This window comes from Typha angustifolia, chromosome 3 (assembly GCF_048772165.1).
Source record: "Typha angustifolia cultivar Huaian chromosome 3, ASM4877216v1, whole genome shotgun sequence".
Classification (NCBI taxonomy): domain Eukaryota; kingdom Viridiplantae; phylum Streptophyta; class Magnoliopsida; order Poales; family Typhaceae; genus Typha; species Typha angustifolia.
In genome coordinates this window covers 7979037-8002907 of record NC_133241.1, presented here as the reverse complement: position 1 = coordinate 8002907, position 23871 = coordinate 7979037, and the positions used below count along the sequence as shown (strand labels likewise).

The 23871-nt window shown below is 38.4% G+C and overlaps 4 protein-coding genes and 1 non-coding gene across 13 annotated transcripts; 1 reads left to right on the top strand and 4 right to left on the bottom strand.

The window, feature by feature from the left end:
* Positions 1-126: 126 nt before the first annotated feature.
* LOC140758535 (uncharacterized) lies at positions 127-7971 on the bottom strand. Of its 6 annotated transcripts, XM_073094741.1 has the most exons (11): positions 7701-7971; positions 4824-7614; positions 3618-4712; positions 2986-3441; positions 2845-2907; positions 2320-2760; positions 1689-2144; positions 1542-1604; positions 1424-1468; positions 878-1351; positions 128-792 (listed from the first exon to the last, which is right to left on the bottom strand). In XM_073094741.1, the coding sequence occupies exons 1-11, from the start codon at positions 7812-7814 to the stop codon at positions 506-508; spliced, it is 6285 nt and encodes a 2094-aa protein (XP_072950842.1). In that variant the 5' UTR covers positions 7815-7971; the 3' UTR covers positions 128-505. The 6 variants fall into 6 exon arrangements, with proteins under 6 accessions (XP_072950844.1, XP_072950842.1, XP_072950839.1 ...); XM_073094743.1 differs by lacking the exon at positions 1424-1468 and having other exon boundaries at positions 127-792; XM_073094738.1 differs by having other exon boundaries at positions 878-1468.
* A 1423-nt stretch (positions 7972-9394) lies between these two features.
* LOC140780172 (uncharacterized) lies at positions 9395-13203 on the bottom strand. Its single transcript, XM_073125571.1, has 9 exons — positions 13066-13203; positions 12796-12918; positions 12287-12367; positions 12075-12163; positions 11925-11999; positions 11262-11323; positions 11104-11166; positions 10304-10516; positions 9395-9733 (listed from the first exon to the last, which is right to left on the bottom strand). Exons 2-9 carry the CDS (start codon positions 12916-12918, stop codon positions 9666-9668), a joined length of 774 nt encoding a protein of 257 aa, XP_072981672.1. The 5' UTR covers positions 13066-13203; the 3' UTR covers positions 9395-9665.
* A 1333-nt stretch (positions 13204-14536) lies between these two features.
* On the top strand, positions 14537-17274 carry LOC140780195 (5-formyltetrahydrofolate cyclo-ligase-like protein COG0212). 4 transcript variants are annotated; one of them, XR_012107468.1, is made up of 6 exons: positions 14537-14976; positions 15532-15622; positions 16145-16371; positions 16505-16580; positions 16738-16937; positions 17021-17106. XR_012107468.1 is itself a non-coding variant. In XM_073125601.1 (6 exons), exons 1-6 carry the CDS (start codon positions 14563-14565, stop codon positions 17170-17172), a joined length of 1026 nt encoding a protein of 341 aa, XP_072981702.1. In that variant the 5' UTR covers positions 14537-14562; the 3' UTR covers positions 17173-17274. The 4 variants fall into 4 exon arrangements, 3 of the variants coding, with proteins under 3 accessions (XP_072981702.1, XP_072981703.1, XP_072981701.1); XM_073125601.1 differs by having other exon boundaries at positions 16205-16371; positions 16812-16937; positions 17021-17274; XM_073125602.1 differs by having other exon boundaries at positions 16875-16937; positions 17021-17274.
* TRNAN-GUU (transfer RNA asparagine (anticodon GUU)) lies at positions 17264-17337 on the bottom strand. The gene has a single exon. It is a non-coding gene; the product is annotated as a tRNA-Asn (tRNA).
* A 2034-nt stretch (positions 17338-19371) lies between these two features.
* Positions 19372-20583, bottom strand: LOC140758093 (ethylene-responsive transcription factor ABR1-like). Its single transcript, XM_073094120.1, has 2 exons — positions 20269-20583; positions 19372-20178 (listed from the first exon to the last, which is right to left on the bottom strand). The coding sequence occupies exons 1-2, from the start codon at positions 20540-20542 to the stop codon at positions 19517-19519; spliced, it is 936 nt and encodes a 311-aa protein (XP_072950221.1). The 5' UTR covers positions 20543-20583; the 3' UTR covers positions 19372-19516.
* Positions 20584-23871: the final 3288 nt, after the last annotated feature.

Here is a 23871-nt window from a genome sequence, read left to right as displayed (position 1 = left end):
ACAAGTGCAGAAATTTGATACTATTAAGCACAGAATCATGCATTAAAATTTTAAAAGTTGTCACCCTTACAACCAAGGGCTTTCAAATGGATGCTAAGGCGGCTATATTAATTGCTAAAGATAACTGTTCTATATTAATTGCTAAAGATAACTGTTGAGAAACATAGTGGGATCCATTTATGGGCTTACAATTGATAGCCTGCAACTGGAATAAACCCAAAAGAAAAGAGACCTAATAAAGCCTGTGGACTGATTTACAAAAATGTGCATAAGTTAATAGTATAAAAATGCAAGAAAATTAACAATGAGCCCAGGATTTTACCCCCTTGTTTTCCCTAATTCACACTTGTACTTAGAGGCTAAGCCATGATCCCACTAAGAAATAACCAAACTAATAGACATCGTACAAATTTACACACAATTCTATGCATACTTAATTCTTCAACCATGAGTTGAAATGGCAAGGACAATAACAACAACAACCGAAAAAATAAAACCAATGGCATCATTGTTCCAGCTTACTGATTCGAACACTCTGAAGTGGCCTTCTGGAAGAACTATTTCTCACTGATTTGTTCAAATTGTTTTTGCAAGATTGATCCATCTTGATAGCTGGAGTATTTTCCTTTCCTCTTGCCCCATTAAGTACAGATTCAATTTTCAAGTTCTTGACCAGCTTAACTGGTGTGCTCTTCTTCATATCTGGCTTACTAGCTTTCCTTGCACTGGAAATTCTGAATCTAATCAGTTTTTGATTAATTTCCTCCATCTCATAGGCAGTTCCGCACAGCTCTGATATAAGAGAAATTAATCAAATTTATAACAGAAGGAAGGCACAGAGAAATCAGAAAGATAGTAACTTTATAGAAATACTAACCTTCAGATTTATAGGCATTTTTGTCAGTGCCATTTGTAGATTCTATGGGAGAATGGTTGACAGATAAGCAGCTTGAAAATTGTTTTAGTTGATAAGAATCCACCTGGCAATTCACCTGAACCAAATTGTTCAAAGTTTTGTTTCCACTAGAAGTTTCAGGAGAAGATTTCCTAACATCCCCAAAATGTTCTTGCGGAAGCTTTACTTGACTACTGCTGGAATCCTTAATGGCGGTAATTATTGCAGGAATCTCAGTTGTGGAGACCTCAGGAGCAACTTCATCTGCTAACTCCTTATCAGATTTTCCTTCAAAGACTTGATTGATATCTTCTATAGCATAACGCTTGATACATTCCTCACTGGCTGGCCCTTGTGATGCAGTGGATGCTCTTGAAATTGGAACGTCCGTAGTACTCTCTAACTCAGTAGTATTTACATAACACTCTTTCTCATTATCCTCAGCTTTAGCATCCACTGCACATTTACAAAACAAATCAGCTCCATCATCTTGGATGTCGTGCTCATTTGCGCAAACTTCCTCTATACCTTCGAGTTCAGATAATACAGCTTGATCAAATTTGACTTGATCATCTGCAATCATATAGAAATCATAAGATGTGCAGAATTTCTTGAGAAGCATAAAAAGGAAAACAGTGCCACTAACCTTCTCTATGGTCAAAAACATCGACCTGTTGGCAAGAACTTTTCTCACGAAGGGGCAGCAAATCTGCAATAGATTGGAATACTTCGTATGAAGAACTTAGATAAAACAGTAAGTAAATGAAACCGGAGAGATTCATAGCCATTGCACCTTGACAATCTAAACAATTGACAGCTTCGGGAGTAGATATTCCTGATAAATTGCCTACTTCAGGAGAGGTTTCGGATCCACAGCCATCTAAATTTCTATCAAAATCTCCATTCAATCCAACGGAGCTTGCTTGCTCTTCAAATTCAATTTGAACATTTGAAATTGTCATGGACTTCAACTCATCTTCCTCTCTTAATTCTATGGCTTTATCAGTGTCCTTGCTGTGCTCAGGAGTTTCACCTTCAAAATCAAAACTTTCTCTATCAAATCTACACTCATGGACAGCTGTATGAGGGTTGTCCCTTATGACAGTAGACTTTTGCATCTCCGTATCAAACAGGTCCCTCAGCAGATCTATCTGTGCACCCGGTGCAATCCACCACTCTTCAAATTTGGATTCTGGTGATCTCGAAACTACTGGAACCTTCTTGGCACTACCAAGTTTCCCAATCATATCTTAAGCCCAAAAATCATCATGTTAGTTCTTGACTCTACAACAGGAAATACCATAGAGTACAAGAATAAAATGGTTATCGCTCAAGTAAAAGAAAAATTACTCAGAAGAGAAACATAAAAGCTTTCAACAGTACATGTTAAGATCCAGAGAAAAATAAAGTCAATCAGAAACAACCTTCTAATGCAGTTGAATCATCATGTTCAGGGGATAGCTTCATGTTGCCTTCGTTCTTCTCACCAACTTTGTCCTCTTCATGATGCCCACAATCTGACGTAGGCTGGACAGCAGCAATTCTCTCATCTCCACTATAAATATCATAGTCTCTCAACTTGGTGACTGTATAATTCTCACAGTCAACTTTTCCAAGGGCAAACTCTCCATTGGTTAGAGAAGTTTCCTTACATTCCTGTGTGAACAGAATCTCTATACCAACTAACGAGTGCCTTGGAGTTGATGAAAAATTTTCAATGGCCTCTGAACTGGCAAAATTGTGACTGCAATCTAAATTACCTTCTGTCTCTGATAACATAACTTTAACAACTGAAGTACTGCAAACTGCAGCATCTCCTCTACCATTGTCACAACGATTGTCTGCTGAGTCATTGTCTTTGATTCCTGGTTCACAAGTGTTCTATAATATCAGATAAAACTGTTGTAAAGAGAAAATATAAACAAAATAAGAAAGATTCAAGAACTCACTATATTCTGGCAAAGAGGCACTACTTGCTGCAGTTACAACTCCATTCAGTCCTGGATCCACATCTGAAAGACGTTAATTTTCAGTCTTCAATGCAGTATATTCTAAATCCAAGTTGTAGAAACCAAGGAACCTATATATACCTTGACAAAAATCTTGTGAAGAATCAAAATATACAACAGAAGCATGACATAGACCAGAAAAGTCACCTAGCTTCTGTGTTGTATCTCCTTCAAAGTTTCCGTGAGATGAAATGTTCTCTTTGGTTTCCGATGATTCCTCCCCTTTACATTCATTACTAACAATACTGTAGGACACATTCACAGGAAGCTTCTCAGCTGCATCCTCACTGCTTAACTGAATGCCTCTGTCAAACATCAAATTGTAATCTTTAGTATCTGAAAGGGAACAATTGATGGACGCCGGCTTTTCCAATACATTGTACTGGGCAATCTTCAAATCCACAATTCCATCAGCATCTGCAGATTTGCACTCGTCATTGATGATAAAAGTTACTGTGTCGGCCTCAGAAGCAGCTTCTTGATGATCTTCAGAAGCCACTGTCAGCCCCTTCAGGTGCATTCGCTCAGTTTCACTATCTGAAAGGCAGCAAAGCTACTTAAATACTTAATGTTAACAATAAAGAAGCATTGTGTGAATGAGCCTTGTTACTACTTATATCCTAACATAACTAATAAATTAATTAATTATGAAGCTGTACTTGGAAGACAAGCAAGTTGAAATCAGTAAAAAATGTCAAACATAATCCTGCAACCTTTTAGAAATAAGGGAGAGTGAGAATCAGTCCCACTAGCCAGCTCCTTAATGTTGGGAGAACAGGATGACTTGGGAACTTTGTCACACTGGACTACTTGAGTCTCTTCGGCACTTCTAAAAAGTGAAAATTCTTTGGCAGCACTATTACTTGTAGTTACATTATCTTGCTTGTCTGTTTCCTTGTAAAGGATATCAGGAAGAGAACTACTGCTATCTTTTGTCACTTGACTGCCTGAAGAAAATCCAGCAGCCTCTGCCAGATCTTTAAAATCTTGATAATTCAAATGCATGTGATGCACATTAGTAGTAATAGGTGATATAAAGTAGTCTCTGTCATCCTCGTAAGGATTTTCAATTGATGGATCACTAGATTTTTCTTCCAATTCAACTGAGGTTCTTTTAACTGCACTTGTCAATATTACGAAACTAGAAGCTAATTCTCCGCCATTAACTGCCATGTTGGATACTGGGGAAGATCTTTGCTTTTTGCAGGAGTTGAAACTCACATCATCCAAAGTAACCTCTTTGATTGACATACCTCTGCCATTTTCCTGCAGACGAGCAGCGGGAAACACACCACAAGAAGGTGCTTCAATATCAGTTATGATTTTCTCAACATATTTATCGACACTTGTTTCCCCATGGGGCTTATTTTCTTCCAGCAATGAACAGGTGGATAAAGAACTCTCTTCATGACATCCAATTAAAGTTATGCAAGGACTGAGATTGTCACAGGAGTTGGGACCCCTGAAGTCCAAAGCAGCTCTTCCAACTTCAGGTGTCCCACTTTGAAGACTAAGAACTTGGTGGTCAGGACACACAGCAAGAGTAGAGTTGTCAGACAAAAGAGAATTTCTTGCCTCGTATGGATCACAAATCTTAGCTTCTTTGGTTGCAACTTCACTTACTGGTAAACTACAATCCACTAAACATACTGTATCAAAACTTCTAGCATCCTTAAATTCTTTAGATGCCAATTCAGAATATAGAGTAGTCTCTGGAGCTACTCCACAGGGCTTGAAATCATTTTCCTGTTCTAATAAATCCTTTGAATCATTAACAGCTGCAATAGTTGAAAGCTGATGGCATTTATCTGCAAAAGAATAGTTAGCATAAACAGATTTTGGCAGAAGACATTGGCTGTAAAAATATTTGAAGCATTAGAACTATGGCATAATGCGAATCCCATGATGCAGTAAGTTACCTTGGTTATCAGTAGTATAGTTGACCAAGCAACCGTTACCGACCGAACCTGCTTTCCTGGCATCATGAGCAGCAACTATCAAAGCAGGGGTCTTCTGATCAACTAATAAAGAAGTTTCTATGCTAATTGGAGATGGAAGTCCTTCGATATGATTGCAAGATGATAGCGGATCAACGTTGTTTAATTCTTCATACCCTTCATTGACATCTTCATACTTAAGTGCATATCGAGAAGTGACGCAGTTATCTGCCATTTTGTTAGATCTACTAGATTCTACATCACCAACTTGCTTCTCAGATTCCTTGGTATCAGCTAGTGCTGTACTAGCAATCTCAACACTAACATATCCGCTTTCTGAAGCAACTTCCACAGCACCACCCACATTCACCAAAGGTTCTGCATCTAAATCTTCATTTTCTTCCAAACTGCTCGTAGTTATTTCACAAAACTTATCAAGACTCTCAAAGAAAGAAGCTTCTCTGCCATCGCATTCTATTTCTAAATCATTAAAGTGCTTATCTTTGATGCATGTTTCAGTACCTACACTTTGCAAACCATTTTGCAGAGCCTCCATCATTAAAAGATTTCCAGCTCGCTGTAGTTGGTCATCAGAACATGGATCAGTGACCAGAGAGTCGAGAACACCAGAACAGCTCGTCATGTCAGTGCCATCACTGCATTGATTTACTGGAATGCCACCCTCCTGAACAACTGATAGAAAAGTTGAAGGGAAAATATCTGCAACACCTAGCGACCTATCTAAAACCCCCGTAAAATGTAATGAAGCACTAGCCACACTCTGCACCTCCCCAGATATGCATCTTTGAGCTTCTAGAGACCGGCATCCACCATCAATTGGTGTCTTTTCATTGTTGTTCTCATGAGTCTGCCTTGATAGATTCCCATGACTTGCTGCTATAATTGAGCCCTTATCAGTTACATCTGACATTCTTGTAGTCTCTTTTGATGATAACAAATGAGTTGAAGCTGAAGAGAGTTCTCCATGTCCTGCTCCATCATCATGAACATTCTTGCAATTTTTTCTGGAAGAATTCTTGTTACATTCATCGGCACGACCATTGTCTTGGTTTGCCATGACACTAGTTCTATCCACAACAGAAACTACTTCTTCCGAGACAGCAACTCTTGTCCTCTTTGCTGGCTTTTTTCTCCCAATATTCTCATCAACTGCTGTTTCTGAAACCAAAATGGCAGTATCACCTGACTGATTTCTCGAACCATTGCGTCTTGATCGCCGTCGTGGTTCTTTGAATTTTTCATCATCTTCTAAAGCTTCAGTTTCATAACTTGATTTACTCAGAACTTGATCAATGTGTTGTTTCCGCAACTTGTTCTTTTCAATGGATTCATCATAAGGAGAATTCTCATGTACAGTTAAAGAATTCTCGAGATCAGGTGCATTACGCTTCCGCCATTTCCTTTCTTCTTTACTGCTCTTATCAAGTATTGCACCATCAGATACAGCCAAGGAAACCTCAAAATCAGTAGCATTTTGCTCTGAAGCAGTGCGTCTTGAACTCCTCAGACCCTCTTTGCTTTGTACAACCAATTTTGACTCCTCCCTGATGGCCAATTCATGCCTGGCAACTTCAGATGCATTAGCATTGCTGAGTGAGGTACTTTCTGCAACTGTTTCATCCTGATCCTCAAATTTTTGACACGCTGCTGGCGAATTCTCCTCTTCCAGCTGAGTTGGTACAATTGATTTACGCATCGATCTTCTCAGAGGTTCTTTAGATTTTGAGGGCTTTCGTCTTTGGGCTTTCTCAGCTACAGCTCCACTTGAAGCTTTTGTCCTAAGACCAGAGTCTACAAGATCTTTACCATTCAAATCCATCTTTTTCCCTTTCCTTTGCGACTTCCTTCTCTCAAATGTTACATGTTCATCTACAGTCTCTCCACTTTCTACCAGGGAGATGTCATGTGCTGCTTCATTAGCCTTTGCAACACTGCGCCGCCGTGATCTCATTGAAAAGCTGTCAAACTGAAAATCTTCAGCCCCCTGGTCACCAAGACTTGTTTCTTTGGTTACTTTGCCATGGCTTGATTCGTCACTATCTAACAAAGAATTCTCCGACTTCGAGAGATTTCTTCTTGAACGCCTCCGAGGAGGCTCTTTGCAGGGAGGAACACTGCTTCCTCCCTCATGCGCACCTCTTGGTCGCTTATGAGAATCTTTCCTTCCAAGGTTGTCATCTTGTTTCAAATTCTTGGCAAATGAAGCCTCGTCTTTCCTATTTCGACTTGTTTTTTTATCTCCTGGAAATGTCTCGATCTCTCGGACCACCACCACTCTATTCCTCAAGGATCTAGTAATCAACCGATCACAGCAAGATTCTTTCACCTCTTTCCCCTCCCTTTCTTCATCCTCGCAAGGCAATATCGCGAACAAAGGTAGCTCGCCATTTTGACAAGCACCTCGTGCCTTTCTCCTCCTTTCATCCTTCCCAACAACAGGAGACCATACAACCGCAGCTGAGAGCGACAGAGACCTCCTAGTTCTCACTGCACCCCTTGGACACTGAGAAGCACCCTTCTCCTCCGCTTCGGAAACAGTAATAGACTTCCTTCTACTAGATCTCCTCTTCTCAGGAGAAATTCTCACATCTAACTCTTCTTTCCTCCCATCAAAATCAAAATTTTCCTCTGGAAACAAGAAGCTAACCTTCTTAGAAACCCCGCGTTCTCTTCCGCCTTCCTCGCCGATGCTTCCTCCGGATCCCTTCAAGCAACCCTTCGGCTTTGGCTTCGGCTTCGTCTTATCATCCCCCTGTTAAATTGACAGCAATTGCGCTTATTGAATTCCTACTAAATCGGATACATTATTCAAAAACTTTGGGGAAAAAAATAGAGTACCAGTAGAAGAGAAGTGAGGTCGTCGGCCATCTTCGAATTGGCGGAATTGGCGGGAAGTCCATGCTTCTTGCAGAGGGCTTGAAGCTGCTTCCTCTTCATGCTTTTGAAATCCATCTTCGTGGAAAGATCGAGGAGAGAGGCGAGAGAAGCAAATTGGAGGAGATCAGTGCAAGTATCTCATTAAAAGATGAAATAAAAGGAGTGAGAGAGATGAATTGGCTTGTTTCAGACATCACCCATGAGGCCATGAGGCCATGAGAGAGAGATGTGATCGAACTTTTCTTCGGAAAAGAGTGAAAGGAGGCGAGCCGTTTGAAATTTTTCGAATTTCGGAAGCGTTCGATTGCTCGCACTTTTCCCGCCGGTTGTAATGCCACGTGGAGATACTGAGTTGGGCTAACTAGAGTTTGCCGTTGGAGGTCTGTGTTTCAATCCATTATGGCCGAACCGGCCCAGATGTAGTGGCATTTGAACCAAACCAACATCGCGAATCTGGGATTACTCGTAGGCTCGTAGCTGTGATCGAGTCGAGTTCGAACTTGGTTCAATTATTTGTTTCCACAGTAGTACATAGCCAACTTCAAGGTAGGAAATTTTAGTCGCATGCGTTCTCAAGATAAATACTACGGGTTCGTGGATTTGTTGTTTCAATATTTTAGTTTCTTTTTTTTTTTTTAAATAAAAGTCACTATCTGAATGAACGATTTTAAGTATAAATCTTAAACACAACCGAAGAGTTTACTGTGCTATTTATAAATAAGAAATAATTAATTTATAAATAAAGAAGATTTATGGACCAAACTAAAGTAATTGTTATTAAATGAAATCACTAATTCAGATATCAAGTTTTATTTAATTTTATATTTAGGTTCGGCTTAGCTCAACTTAAGTTAAATCTGATTAGAGAAAGAGAATGATGAGAAGGTCAAAAAAAAGTAGGACGAGGCAAACGAAAGAAGGGAGTAAGGGATATTGTTTGTAAATGGGCTACCATCTCCCATCTTAGAAATGATCCTCGAAGGTGAAGGGACTAAGAAGATAATGAAGTGGTGGTGATGATTTGATTTATCTCTTTAAGTAAATTTGGCTGCAATTCGTCATCCTTCTTAGATTTGAGAGTTTTATTTAGGATAATGAGAAGGTCGGATGAGTAAGAGGAGGCCGACGAAGAAGACAAAAGAAGAGATGAAAGGGTATTGTTTGTAAATGAGCTAGCTTCTCTTAGCTTGTTAGGTGAGAAGAGAGCAAGAAAATAATGAAGTGGTACGGTTGCCATGATTTGATTGATCACTTTAAGTAAATTTGGCTGTAATTCATGAAGAATAGTGCCTTTTATTTATATTCATAGGGGTTAGGTTTCGGCTCAAGCTTGATTTAAAATTTTAAAATCAAACTTTAGCTTGAGCAAAGCCGCACTTGTATATTTTGACACCCCCTACTTTTATATATGTAGATAAATTATTTTTACGTGACATTCATATAGGCCAACACTTAACTAATGAGAATTGAATACTAAATTTGTAACCCACCTACTTACATACAGTGTTTGGTGTGGACTCAGAATAATAAAAAACCCAAGCTGTCTAACCCGAAACCATTTAATGCAACGTAAACAAAGATGGCGAGGACGGTGCCTGAGAAATTGCGAGGGGTGAAGAAACACAAAGCATAACCACAGAATTAATGCAAAGATAAATAGAAGAGTGTCATCTGGAGAATGAAAGAATCCGCTGCTCTACTACTGGGAAGCATACAGTTGTAACTGAACACAAGAATAAATGGGAAAATTAACCTAGCTACAAAACCAAGCCTCTCTCCTGAAAAGTTACTGCCCCCACCCCCATGTCATTACTCATCAGGATGTTTATAAATATCCACGGTAACTATGCTTGTAGCCAAGCATCCAAAAGCAAAGAGCAAGAACAGACAAATAGAGAAGAAAAATTCATTTGATGCCTCTCCAACTTAACCACGGCCAGGCGCACGCCCATACCCTCGCCCTCGGCCTCGACCTCTTCCTAGCCTGCCACGTCCTACAAAACCAAACCAAGGGCAGTCCATTAGCAGAAAGATGCAAGAATCACGAGATAAGAAGGAGAGGAAAATAAATTGCATTATATGAGTGCAAACAATTCAACAACTTAGCTAGCTATGCAACCCATGACAACTATTGTCAAGTACTAAAACATCAACAAGAGGCCAGCTAGAGCCAGGATACTTTCAATTTGAGGCCCCCTTTGCTAACTGTCAATATGTTGAGGACTGGAGAGATTTCTTGAGAAAGATTTTGACAGCGTGGTTACATGAAGCGAATTTGAGAGACCAGGGAGAAAGGAAAGAAAATGGAAGTTTTGCAATATGACAAAGAGTAGAGAATCAAAGCAAAGGAAAGGAAAGACTTTGAGGATCTACTAGCATTCAAAAGGGTCTTTTTCGCACTTTTCAAGAAAGAAAACCACATAGGATTACTTGAATTCTATACTGAAAGAGCTAAATGTGCATTTAATTGACTGCAGCATTTAAAAGATGAGAGATTTGCAGATCTAGAAATCATATAATATTGCTGAAGATTACATCTCAAAGAAATTAGTGGATAAGCTCACCACGTCCTTGTGGAGGAAATGCATCTGGCTCACCATCATCATATCCATCTTGCTCTTGTCGCATATATCTGCCACCATAGCCATCACCATACCCCCTTCCACCCCGAAAGGCACCGCGACCTCTTCCACGCCCTCTTCCTCTGCCACCATATCCACCGCGTCCACCATCCCATCCTTCATCCCCATCGTAACCTGCCGTCCGATTGCTAATCCCTGTACCAGAAATAACTAGATCAGTATAAATATATTAGGCAAATAAAAACTAGATTAAAAAGAATCTGCACATGAACAATATGAGAAGCATCACTTCATACACTATAGTATATATGATATAAATCTTGAAAGATAACACTTTTTATAATGGTCTAGCAAGATTTTTTCTAACATAGAAAGGTGAACATCACAGAAGACATCCCAGAAATTGAAAAACAGCTATACAAGCCCATAGATGAACATAAAAATCTACTTTATCCTTTTTGTGTTCTCATTAAATGATTTTAGCTAGTTTATTTGGCATATTGATATCTCATGAAACCCAACAATGTGACAAAACTCATGGTGTACAATTAGATGACTTCCCGTAGAACCCATATTCTTATACCATGATAAATAAAAAGAGTAGAAATCAAATCAAATAAAATTCTACATCAGGTAAAAGGACATTGTCAAGTACTTATGTGACAATAATGCATGAGATAAGCCGCGGTTTCTATTATTTATCTTAAAGTGTAAACACAAGTATTCTGAAAATGCAATGTTCAACATTAAGTATTTATTTGTAATAATAAACAGCAGAGTACCTCCTCCACCCCTGCCTCTTCCTCGGCCACCATATCCTCTTCCACGACCACCAGGTAATTGTTCTACATTCGTCCAATAAGGGAAACATTCATTATAATTGCAATCCACATTAGTTGCAATAATATGAGGGAAAAGAGCATGTTATTTGATAATCTACCTGCTTCGTAATCAAAGTCCGTCAATGGTTTCACTTGATCAGCTGGTATGGGTGGCTGGTACCTGCATAAGCACTGATAATTTGACATAACTGCCAGTAAAAGTGACGTTTCAGCAATAAAGGTAAAATCCATGTATATTCAAAATCTCAAGAACCAACTTAGAAAGTACATTACACCTTCTCTCTCCTTGGTTAATATCTTTCAAATGACCAATCTGATCTTTATACACTTTGTCATTAGCTCCTATCTATTTGAACTAATATGAATTATAACTGTTTTTGCCAAAAGAGGTCTAATTTTAGCCATAATAAGTAAGATTTATTGTTAAGGGCAATGTACTAGAGAGCGGATGATTGAGTACTCATATAATTGTTTAGTGCAACAGAAAAAAGGGACAAAAAGAGCAATAAAAACAACTAGCTCAACAAACTTTCAGACAAATAAATATTCATAATAGGAAATTTAATTCCAAACATAGGAGTCAATGCAGAGAAAGACGCACAGGAGAGCAGATTACTCAACTGGAGTAGTGCATAGTGTCCAGTTATTCTACTCAACTCGATGTAAATAATTCTAAATTCGCTACAGAACATACAACTTACAATTATTTCAATCTCGAAGCCTGTAATATGCTTCAAACATAATTACAAGATCCTACTTACCCGGGAGAAGATGTATCCAACTCCTTCTTGGACAACGTTATAGTTATCATTGACACATGACGGGTAGTCTCAAGTCTGTCATAAGACAATAAGTAGTTCAAAGTAACACTGATTGGAAAAGAAAGGAACCACATGTGCAGTGATACTTACGGGAGAAGGCCCTCTTCCAATGGCTCCCACACGTCAGTTATATCAGTAGATTCAATCGAAATGTTTTGATGTAAACCAACAATCCTTCTCTAGAAAAATTAAATATAGTTCTCTTATTGATTAAAGTCATCCCACTTTAACATTAAAAGTAGTATTTATGATCAATAAACATGTGAGCATTTAATATATATTATTCTGGCAGAAAGAGTAACCTTGATCAATTCTGCAATCATAACAGTCTTACTGATAGCTCTCCCCATTGCTTTGATGATAATCTCATCAGAACCTTTTTCCTGAAAAGTAGCAGGAGATAAGATGATTACAGAGCATTAGTCCACAAAACAAGATGATGATTAGCTATACCAGTTTTCTCGAGAAAGATTACATTTTTATATCTTTAATATCTCAATTTCAATCAGAAGGCCACCATAAGGAAGAAAAGGAAAAGGGGGAAAAAAAACAAGATGTCTAATTAAAATTCATGGACAATGTACGGTTAATTACTTTCCCATAAATCTTACTAACTCCATATTTGGTATAAGGGGAAAACTAGTACTACTTTCGGGATTCTAGCATATGATGCAAAAAAAAAAACGATTTTCCTCTTCCTGTAATCATAAGATATACAAAGACTTCACGATTGTTAAACACAGTAGCTTCCTACAAAATCATATTCATCTAAAACAGGCAATTGTAATTTTCTGCGTTGTTGTCCAATCACCTGGAGCAATGTAGTTGCATAACTAATGTAATTCCTCATCCTCCCTTGGGCGGTGATCCTTATCTCGTTCTCATTAATTGCCGTCTCAGGCCGCGGCTTCTCCACCCTCTGGTATCGATCCATCTACACTTGCAACAACAACAAGAACAAACATTGAATCGAAGAACCAACAAGGAACTGAACTCGAAACCCTAAACCACTATCCAGAAGAAGAGAACAAGAGATCCAAGGAAGGAAACATCCATAGGAACAAGGGCTAGGGTTTCGTACCTTTGAGAGATCTTTAATCCCTTGTAATCCGAGAGGAATAAAATGTATCTATTCTCGCTCGGTTCCGCTCTAAGGAAGTTTATATAGGGGTTGGAGTGGTGGGGGATAGGGTTCCGAACGAGAGTCCGGATAAGCCCGGGCACGTGAGCAGGAACGAAGGGCTGCGCCGAATTAGGTTTGGACACGTAAGTGATTAATTCGCTTTAAGTACATCATTACACGGAATTCGTAGAAACAACGAAAGTTATTATCTTTGGATGTGACGTCGTCTTTTTATTGGGCTTCGATTTGATGTTTGTAGGACTCAGCCGTCAAGGCCTGTAAAGCGCCAAATTGGGGCCCATTTTATAATATTATAATTTCGTTTACAATACTTAATCAAAAACACCCTGTTCATAGGTATTTATTATATGTATCCCTACACAGTAAACTAGTTAAAAGATATAGGATTGAATGTGTGTTAGCAAAAGTAAAACATGAAATCAAATCAAATTCTTGGCATAGTGAGACACACATGCAGTGAAACACAAATTTAACTTAAATTAAATAGATTCTCAAAAGTGTGTTTGAGCTGCCCCAAAACATGATGGTGCATAATTTCAGTGAAGACTTCATAATCCAATTCAAATAGTTATCTTTAGATGATTAGCCTCTTTATCTTTAGCTTTGTGTAAAGCTAGTCTCAACTTGTAGAGTGGTTTATTGGTGGATAGAGATAGACATGGCCTTCAAGAAAAGAAATGGACTTGTTTTGTCTCTCGCGACGAACCTAGTCTTAGATCTTTGAGTCACAATTGACGTATGATTTATTTGAGTTGATCTTGATAATAACATCGATAAAAGCCTGCCACTTATTAGGTCTTTTAAGAAATATTATGTGACTGTCATGTGATTAATTTTAAAGGAAAAGAAAAGAGAAAAATAATATTGAGAGTAAGATATTCATTTTATATTTTTCGTTGATACTATATTTGAGTATATTAGATAGTCTTGAGGATCAAAGTGGCACAAATTAACATAAAACTAGCTATAGTTCACGAGTTGTAGTTAACTCTATTTATTATTGACCTTACATTTTGTTTTTAAAAATACCCTAAGTTATTTTTAAAGTAACAACAGCTGATCAAATACATAATATTGAATTATTTTTAAAAATTAAAATTAAAATATAGGAGTCAATGATAAATATCCATATAAGGTAGGGACTTGATGATAATTATGGAATAACGTAGGGTGTTTCTGAAGTTTTCCCTAATCTTTTTTTTTAATGTTATTAAGCACAAATTAATGGTGTTTAAAATTTGGGGGAAGCCCGAATCGTGATGGGCCACCATGGAATTGTGAGCTTTTAGGCTGTGGGCTGGGCCTTTGTCGGCCCACAAGTTGGGTCACTGATTATTTTTCCTTTTACAAATTAGACCTTATTCATGAGTAATATAACGCACGAGCCCATCTATAACGAAATGCACCAACTACCAATCCAAATGCTACGCGGCTATGCCTCTCCTCCATCCCTTCGCGTGGCCACTCACCACTCCTCTCCCTCCCATCGCCACCAATTACACCCCGCGCACGATAGCGTTCACCACCGCACTCCGCCACTCGAGCCGCCGTGTGTCCTACTCCAGTCCTCCCGCCGCCGGAAGAGTGGAGAACTCGTCGTTCGACTCGGCCGAGTTCGAGGCCGAGAGGCTCCGCCTCGACGCGGAGGCGCGCGATGCGATGGCGAAGACTGCTGCAGACGCCGTAGGCGACTCGGAGGCGGCGGGAAGCGGCGATCCGAAGGCGTGGAAGTGGAAGATTAGGAAACGGGTTTGGGATCTCATGGAGGCGGAAGGCATCGCGAGGAACCCTCGCCCCGTTCACCATCGGATCCCTAATTTCGTCGGCTCCGCTGACGCTGCCGAGTCGGTTCGTATTCCCTTTTAGCGTAATCCAATACTTCGCATGTTTTGGTGTTATTTCGTCCGGGGGAGTACGATTTCGGGGTAATTTTGTTCCTACCATTCTTATGACTCAATTAAAGGTCAAAACTTTCCAAAGGACCTTGTAATCGAAACTATTGAGTCGTTAATTTAGAAATTTATCACATTTTCTCCTTTTCTCACTGTATCAGCTACCAAGTTGCAATCTTTTTTAGATTCCGAATCCATGAAATGATTTCCTCGGACGCTATTAAGTGTTCACAGTTGTCTTCTCTCCATCCAGATCATACCTCACCTTAAGTAGTACGTCGGTAAACAATAACTAGTAGAAATTCTTGGATGCTAATCAAGTGTATTTTATTTGAGAATCATATAAACAGTAGTCACGCTTACTTGGTTTATTATTTGTTTTTATGCTTTCTTATACTAGTACCTCTTGCTTTTATGCCATCAAAGTTTATTTCTCTAGCATTGCTATCTTTCGTTTTTGTGTATATGAAATGTGGTACCCACTGACTTCATGTTACTTGTGCCCTTTCAGTTAGGAAGATTGGAGGTATTTCAGTCTGCACAATGTGTGAAGGTCAACCCTGACTCACCTCAGAAGCAAGTTCGCTTCTTAACACTCACAGGTTAGTCGTCTGTTAATTGTTCGTTGTTGTTAAACTCTAGTACAATGAGTGTAGGCAAATTTATACAGACCAGCATTGGACTAACATGATATGCTACTTTTTGATTACCATACCTCCAAACAAGTTCACTTTAATACGAGGGTTAAGATTTTTCTAGTAGTCATGAGATTGTTTATTGACAAATATTCCATCCACTCAGAACGTATTTAATCACTTGGAGCTTCCATTTTCTGAGCAGAGAGATTCAATATTGACCTTTGCTGATATAGAAAGGACTTTTGGACTTCTCTCTATTTGATTAACATAGACATTTCTATCCTTGCTAGAATGACTTTAAAACCTTCCCAGAACTGATTTATGCCACACAAGGAACTAGATTCAGCCTCGAGAAAACAATTCTTGTGCATCACGGTTGCTTTCATGTCTGGAGTAAATTTTTTGGTTTCTTTTCAATTTGCACTCTAAACCTCCAATTGTATCATTTGCATTTTGCCTAATTGGTTCCTAACTTGAACTGTAAAGGTGAAAAGAAGTTGTTGACTCCACAACCACGTCTGAGGACTGGCTTCTTTTCTGTGTTAGATTCTCAAGCCTTACCTTCTGGTTCCATAGTAGAGGCATGTACTTCTGTAGGTGCTGCTAAATATGGAAGGCCTATTGGATTGGATGAAAAGATCAAAGTGGATTTGATAGTTATCGGATCCGTCGCAGTTGATCCAAGAACAGGAGCGCGACTCGGGAAGGGTGAGGTACGATTTGTGATTCAACATTCAGCTTCCATTGTTCATTTATTTCGCCTTCATTGTGTATTACGATACTATGCCGCATAATTCCTTTCATGCCTATCGATGTCCTTGTGTTAAGTGACCTGGGTTGATGCAGGGATTTGCAGAGCTGGAATATGGAATGCTCCGGTATATGGGATCCATAGATGACACGACCATGGTTGTAACATCTGGTAATTGTTTACCTCTTCCTATTTTCGTTTTGTCTTTGTATAGTTTTGGATAGTGAAAGTGTGAAACAAAAATAATTTAACAATTTGTTTATAGATTGCTTGTTTGTTTTGTGTTCACATTCTTTCCTCTTACATCGGTTGGTTGTGAAAACTCAAGAAGCCAAGTCGATACCCGAGTCCAGATTTATATCACTTCAATTGATTTATTTGCGTGAAACAACTATGCTCCAGTGCACGACAGGCAATTGGTCGATGATATCCCAGTTGACAAGCTCTTAATTCATGATGTACCAGTGGACATTGTATGCACTCCAACTCAGGTCATCTTCACCAACACACTTATCCCAAAGCCTCAAGGTTCAGATAAGTTTCAATGCTCTCATCACAAATTAGTAGTAGTAAAACTTGGGGTTCTTGAACTAATCAATTTTGAAATGTAGGAATATATTGGGAAAAATTATCTCCAGAAAAGCTGGGGCAAATTCGGATTCTCAGAGAGCTGAAGAGAAGAATAGAGAAAGAGACAGGAAAGATGCTTCCTTGCGGACCTTCTGAGAAGCTTCCTCCCACAGCTCGACGGGGAAGGCGATGATTCTTTTTGCGAAAAATATGCATGCTGTCAACTTTCTTTTGTTTATTAAATATGAACTCGATTGGATTCCAAATATATACAAAAATATATCCGCTAGAAGAAGGGCTTGAACCTTCGACCTTGTGGTTAACAGCCACACGCTCTAACCAACTGAGCTATTCCAGCTGCATTTTAAAATAAAATATTTTGATGCATGTGAAATTAGACAATAATTTAGACAGTGTTTATATAATTATCTCTAATTATAATATAAATTTAAATATTGAAGGGATATAGTTAATACCTACAAAGTTTAGAAGCTTCTACTCCAACCATTATATAATAAGAGCAACCGCATCGCGCCATTTGTTTACAAACTCTAATGAACAACTCAACTCAGCGACCGCCGTAGCACGGTCGCCGCTGGAGGTCCTACGTGGGAGCAAACCAGTGGTCCGAAGTAGTCGGCAGAGGCGGTGCAACTCGTTCGAAGGCGTGGCCGCCTCTCCCAAGCAAACCCCCGTCGGCCGTCGGTGTCGTCAAAGGTGTGATACGTGCATGCATCTCGGTTTTCCCGGTGACGCAACGAGTTGTCGGATGTTACTTCTTTAGGAAACAACGCGTCCTTCTTACTTAATAATTTATTCGATGGCTTGATCTCGGATTTGGTGTGAAGGGAGATGAACGGTACCGGATTCATGGGTTTGTTCATGCACATTAATCAAATACTCTAAGATCTTCTACAGATTGTAATTGAAAGATAACCACATGCTTAATCCTTTATTATTGTTTACACTTTTAGTTCCAATCTCTGACCCGTCTCTCTCTCTCTCTCTCTCTCTCTCTTATTATTTCAACAGTAGGAATAGTGTAAGAGAAGAATATTTTATTTCTTTCACAGTCAAGTATGTTATTAGACATCAATAGGAGGATGTCCTTGTTCTTTAATTTTTCAACACTAAAAGGAAAGCGCAATTTACTTATAAGACTGTCTCTTTTATTGAAATTATGATTTACATCATAATATTTTTATTATTTATAAATCAAACTATATGATTTAATAAATATATGTAAAAAATATCACGTTGTTAGATCAGTTAGTTAAACTTAATCAAATCCCTGAGTTAAGTTAGCTAAACTAAAGAAAATTATGAAAATTACTCTCAACCAAGTTTTAAAAAAAAAGCATTTTAATTACATTAAAAATAAATATCTCTACAAATCTAACTTAGTGTGTCTTGTGTACATATTCGCTAAATCAGATGACTCGATTTATAAATAGTAAAAATGTAAGGTGTAAACTATAATTACGTTATAAATTTATTAAATAGTATATGAGATAAATTGTTTGCCTATAGATTATACTTTTTAAAGAATCTTATATTATATTAGTATTTACGAGTTTACTTCTATTAATTAAGAAAAAAAAAACTATCTACTTCCATACTTATAAATAAGTAAAATATTTAATTTTTTCGTTAAACTTAACTGAATAACCGATCAAAATACTCGTATCGTATCGTGTTTGTCAGATAAGAAGAGTGCTCAATTATATCTTAACGAAAAAAATTAACTAATACCACTTTAATCGTAATTACAGAAGAGAACAGATTTTCTTCATAAGGACAATTGTATAGAGACAGATGTACAAAGTCAACATCTAAGTTCTAACCGCCGGTCTTCAATAAGTGGATAAACTTCATCCTAGGATTCTAATAGCATATCAAGTGGAGTCGGTTTCACGAGTACTAGTCATTATGAGAACAAAAGTTGGCATTCGTCGGTGATTTTTTGGGTCTAAAAGGGTACCTTCACTGTCTTTGCTGTCATCGCCAAACATATTATACTTCTTTGACTCCAAAACACAATCAAACTCACAATTAAATCGCGCTATAAATAGTCTTTGAGCCACCCTAAATGATTAATGCTTTCACATATGAGACGCTCAACGTATTAACATTGCTAATATCATGATAATTAACAACAAACTTTTAAACCTTAGAAGAAACTGGAAAAAGTATTAAGATTAGATCGGAGGCGTTGAATGTATTTAGTTGAATTTAAGTTATCTTTGGAGGTCAACCATTTATAATTACCGTTCTCATTTTCCTTTTTATTGTTACGCGGCAACTTGCATGCTTGCACAAAAGCTCTGATCTGGTCAACAATGGATAAACTTATCCATGAATTAAGAATAAAGTAATAAGTAACCCAAGTCCATTCGCAACAAATGTTGTATCTATCCACCTCCATAAATAAACAGTCGAGATAACAATCTATTTATTCTCTCTCTCTCTGTGTCTCTCTTTTTCTATAGTGTTATGAAAGAATCTCAAAACAAAAGAAACATAATAATGCTATCTATCTACCCAGAAGAATCTGGCGCCGGATAACTACTCGAACCACTCCAATTCGGCGTCGGATAATAACCCATCTGCTGCTCGGCTTCTTGTGCGCTATGAAGGAAAGGAAACGAAGAAGAAGACGAAGACCCAACTGCGGAAAAAACCGAAATCGAGGAATCCAACGACGACCCAAGATTGGAATCCCCCGTAGGAGCTCCGGAATTCACGAATTGATCCAAGAGCGGAGTCGGTGGCATCATCTGGTACTGCCCTGTTCCTCGAAGCAACCTCGAGTACTCCAGGTAATCCCTTGACGCGTCGCCGAGAGGCTGAGACTCAAAGAGGATCGCCGGAGGGGCGGATTCCGGCAACTGGGTCACCGGAGGAGTCGGAGTTTGTTGCCCGAGGTTTGCGTTCTCGGGGAAGTTGAGCTTCGCCCGGCTGCCTCGGAAACGGAGCGCCGCCTCGTCGTAGGCTCGGGCGGCGGCCTCGGCGGTGTGGAAGGTGCCGAGCCACACACGTGCGGCCTTGTGGGGATCTCTGATCTCCGCCGCCCATTTCCCCCACGGCCGTTGCCGGACTCCCCTGTATCGCCTCCTCGGCGCTTGCTCTGTTTCCGTGCTCGGAGAAGGGGAGGAAGACGACTCTGCTAACGGCGTCGCGTTGCTTTGCTCACCTCCTCCTGTAGAAGAAACCAAAAGAGAGGACCTGTTAATGGAACAGTACGAGGATTATAAAAAAGACAACGGACTAATTTGCAAAATTAACCCACCAGTCGAACTAGACGCTCGGTAGTATCTCGCCGCCCTCTCCGGCATCATCGTCTCATCCCTCTCCCTCTTCTGCAGCGGCGGTGGCCCGCCGCCTTCCTCTTCTCCAGCTATGACTCTCGCCAACGCCGAAACCATCGCCGACATCTCTCTCGCTTGTCGGTACTCCGATAACATCGTCGCCGTCATTGCCGTCGCCGTCGGCGGCGGAAGCATCCCTTCTTCGAGCTCCGGCAGCTCGTACATGTCTCTTGGGTCCGCCACCTTGAAGCACATGAACACTTTTTTTGCGATCCAACCCTCTAAATCCTTAAAGCGCAAGTAGTATATATAGACGGACGGAGGAGGACTTTTTAGTAATTAAACTAAACAACGGTAGAGAAGGCGAAACCGTACAAAGCCTCCTCGTAAACAGTACACTGGAAGCGACGTTTACTACAATTATTATAATTATAATTACAATTATTATTTGGAGTTAAACTGTAAAAATGTGAAATTTAGAAACGAAGAGGCGGTGGTGTTTGACGAAATCGGTGTTTCACACTCTGGGTTTGACTGCGTTGGGAGTATTTGAGTTAAGTCGGTGATGGGGAAGTTGGGCGGTTTGACATTCTTAGAGGGAAGTCGGCGATGGACTTGGAAGATGCGGAGGAGAAGGGAAGAGAAATTGGATTTGGAATTTGGGTTTCGGATTTTGGATTTTTTGTACGATTAATTCCAAATGCCGACAAGGATTTGAAGGATTTTGGTTTTCGATGCAGACTACTGATTTGTCACTTAATTGAGGCCTTATTTTTATTTCTTTACCTGATTAATTAAATTATAAAAAAAAGAAGACGGTTTTCTCGAATTTCTATATCTATCTTATGTCCTGATTAATTGATTATAAATATGACCCATTTATTTTGCTTTCGCTTCTCATTTAGTTTAATTATTTTATTTCCTTAAAAAAGACTTTTTAAGAGAATTAAACTCACTTTACACTGTAGTTAATTTAATAACTTTTGTTACTAACCACATGAGTAATTCTAGTAAGCATCTATTGGTACCTGTAAATTTATTTTCAAATTTTCTTCCTATATGTCCGGAAGTTTTCATATCACTGGCATATATAAGTTTACAAAGGAATGTTTTTCATGATTAAACATCTAAGTACTAGAATATTGGTATATTATTATAATTAATTACGTCTAAACATTCTAAACATTTAAATAAAATAATAGTTCCCCAAGCATGTGATCTTTATCCTCCCTTATTTATATAATTAACAATAGGCATGTAATGTAATGTATATAATTCCTTGCTGCTATTTCTTTAATAACTTTTAAAATCATTTCGAAGTACATTTAAAACCAAATAATAAGCAAAAAAAAAATTTTAAGGTTCCATACACTTTTAATACTTCCTTAAGGTCAGGTTAAAATCTAACTCTGATGGAGAATCAGTCCAGATTCTAATTTTACAGACTTGAGAGAAAAGACTGATAATTCTATGAGCTGCTTCATTGTTTTCGCAACTCGTGAAATAGACTCTAGTCATAGTGTAAGTAGTAATCAGCTTTTTATATTCAAGCACTATTGGATTAATAGACCCCCATTAATTACTTTAATCATTCTTAAGCAATCATTGAAGATCCAATTCTTCTCTTCCTTTATGAATCTTTCTATCGACCTCATCCCTTTCAAAATAGCAAGCACTTCACCGATTAGGGGACTTAGGCAATAGTCAATGTAACTATTTTTGGCAAAATAGTAAGAGCTCAAGTACACGTAGATAACAAGCCCAACACTATCGGAGCCGTCCTTTCTCCAAGAAGGATCCACCCAGCGAGTTATGCTGTTATTTCGAGGAAGCGATTGGCCATGCAAGGAGGAGAGGGTTGGTTGGTGCATCTCTTCAATTAATAAGCAAAATATTAATTGGGTGGGTTTTCGAGCAATCTAAATATATGTAAAATAAAATTGGTTAATTAAAAACATATTTATGCACCGTTGTTCTGTTGGTGTTCACATCTGATAAAATAAATAAATAACATCGCATTTCAAGGCATGCACCAAATGCGAACATATTATCTTATTAAACGCAATGATCATGTCACATATCTTTATATTTCATCAATTTTATTTTCTCCTGTGGTTCATGATCTGATTTATAAAATCTTAGGAATTTGTTCATCATTTTGAAAAAATATTTTGCAAGTCAAGTCAACTGATATATATATATATATATATTTGGTTAGGAAAATGTCACACGACTTTGATGGGAGTATCATTTTCAATTATTTTAGTAGAGAGAAGAAAAAAGAGAACTTATGTATTAGTGACGGTTGGGTAGTTGTGTCAAAATATTGAAGATATTTCAGTTTTCTCCCTCAAATTTTTACAAACTCTAATAAAGTTTGTATATTTTACAAAAACAACCTCACATTATGATCGTATTGTGAATTAATCTCCTTCTGTTGTCATCTCTCGACGGGGTCTACTGGTTTGGTTCACCAAACTTTCTTTCACACATTTTTATTCCTCCTTCGATCTAATCCACTAATTTTCTGCGGTACAGCGGTCGACAAGGCGACGACTTTAAACCGTACGAAAGTCAAACGAAAAGGCCGTCAACTAAATTCAGACGTGGCACCACTTAAGACGTATTTCTAGTTTTTTTTTTTTTACACGTGTAGATATCACATCACACATAAATTTACGATTCACGTCCTAACGTCAATGCATCCGAACACGCGCTTGAGCACGTAATGTCCTTTAAATATATATTTTAAAAAAGGAACAGGAGTTTGATTACTCGAGTCTAAGTCCACGTCCTTTTCTTAAAATGGAAATGGTATACAACTTAGAATAGCTTTTGGCTTAACTGAGAACGAAAGGTAGTGTTTAGAGAGTAGATCCGAAGGCATGAACGCTGTAGATTCTAATTCGGAGCAACTATTATATATTAGTCGGTTTAAATTTATCGTCAGATATATGCTAACATATCGACTATGTAAAATAAAGCAATATCATTTGGAAGCTTGTCATATTTTCTGTTTGTGAATTTAAGGATTTTGACTAATTCGATTGGGTTAGATTTAAGCCGACAAAGATAAGGTTAGTCAAGACTGACCCTATACCGAAAGCAACTTCAAACTATTTGTCAGGCCGATTTTATCCTTACATGTGAAAGAAGATTCACACTTCTTTGTCTAAAAAGACCATCAATTTCTAAAGAAATAGACGTGGAAGTGGCTTGATGGAAACCTATAGTTCTCTACTCTAAAATGTATTGAAAGAAATAACTAATATTCATACAATCGCTTCATAACACTGGATTCCCTACTCCCTACCCATTATCTAACTTTAGATAAAAGCTATCGTGCTTCGTATTTTTAGAAATATTTATTCTCTCTTTAAGTATAATCACGATGGGGATATGATTTGGATTATTATAAAAGAGTGATTCTCTAAATTAGAAAATCTTCTCTAAGTTTAGGGAAATTTGACCTGAACTTGGTTAGGATAAGGTCGAATCGGGTTGCATAGAGTTTGGGCTGGGTGGGCTAGAAAATTTTAGTTAGATTGGGCCTATTTGTCCCAACCAATCCTTTTTTTTAATGC

Excerpts from the sequence above, each read along its gene's own strand:
- LOC140780195 (XM_073125600.1), top strand. The coding sequence starts at position 14,563 with ATGCCTCTCCTCCATCCCTTCGCGTGGCCACTCACCACTCCTCTCCCT. Across the intron at positions 15,623-16,144 it reads TCGCTTCTTAACACTCACAG|GTGAAAAGAAGTTGTTGACT; the intron begins GTTAGTCGTCTG and ends TGAACTGTAAAG. Across the intron at positions 16,581-16,811 it reads GACCATGGTTGTAACATCTG|TGCACGACAGGCAATTGGTC; the intron begins GTAATTGTTTAC and ends ACTATGCTCCAG.
- LOC140758535 (XM_073094738.1), bottom strand. The coding sequence starts at position 7,814 with ATGGATTTCAAAAGCATGAAGAGGAAGCAGCTTCAAGCCCTCTGCAAG. Across the intron at positions 3,442-3,617 it reads CTCTCCCTTATTTCTAAAAG|ATAGTGAAACTGAGCGAATG; the intron begins GTTGCAGGATTA and ends GCTGCCTTTCAG. Across the intron at positions 2,908-2,985 it reads TTCACAAGATTTTTGTCAAG|ATGTGGATCCAGGACTGAAT; the intron begins GTATATATAGGT and ends AACGTCTTTCAG.
- LOC140780172 (XM_073125571.1), bottom strand. The coding sequence starts at position 12,918 with ATGGATCGATACCAGAGGGTGGAGAAGCCGCGGCCTGAGACGGCAATT. Across the intron at positions 12,164-12,286 it reads TGATTGCAGAATTGATCAAG|AGAAGGATTGTTGGTTTACA; the intron begins GTTACTCTTTCT and ends TAATTTTTCTAG. Across the intron at positions 10,517-11,103 it reads AAGAGGCAGGGGTGGAGGAG|GGATTAGCAATCGGACGGCA; the intron begins GTACTCTGCTGT and ends TTTCTGGTACAG.
- LOC140758093 (XM_073094120.1), bottom strand. The coding sequence starts at position 20,542 with ATGTGCTTCAAGGTGGCGGACCCAAGAGACATGTACGAGCTGCCGGAG. Across the intron at positions 20,179-20,268 it reads CCGAGCGTCTAGTTCGACTG|GAGGAGGTGAGCAAAGCAAC; the intron begins GTGGGTTAATTT and ends TTTCTTCTACAG.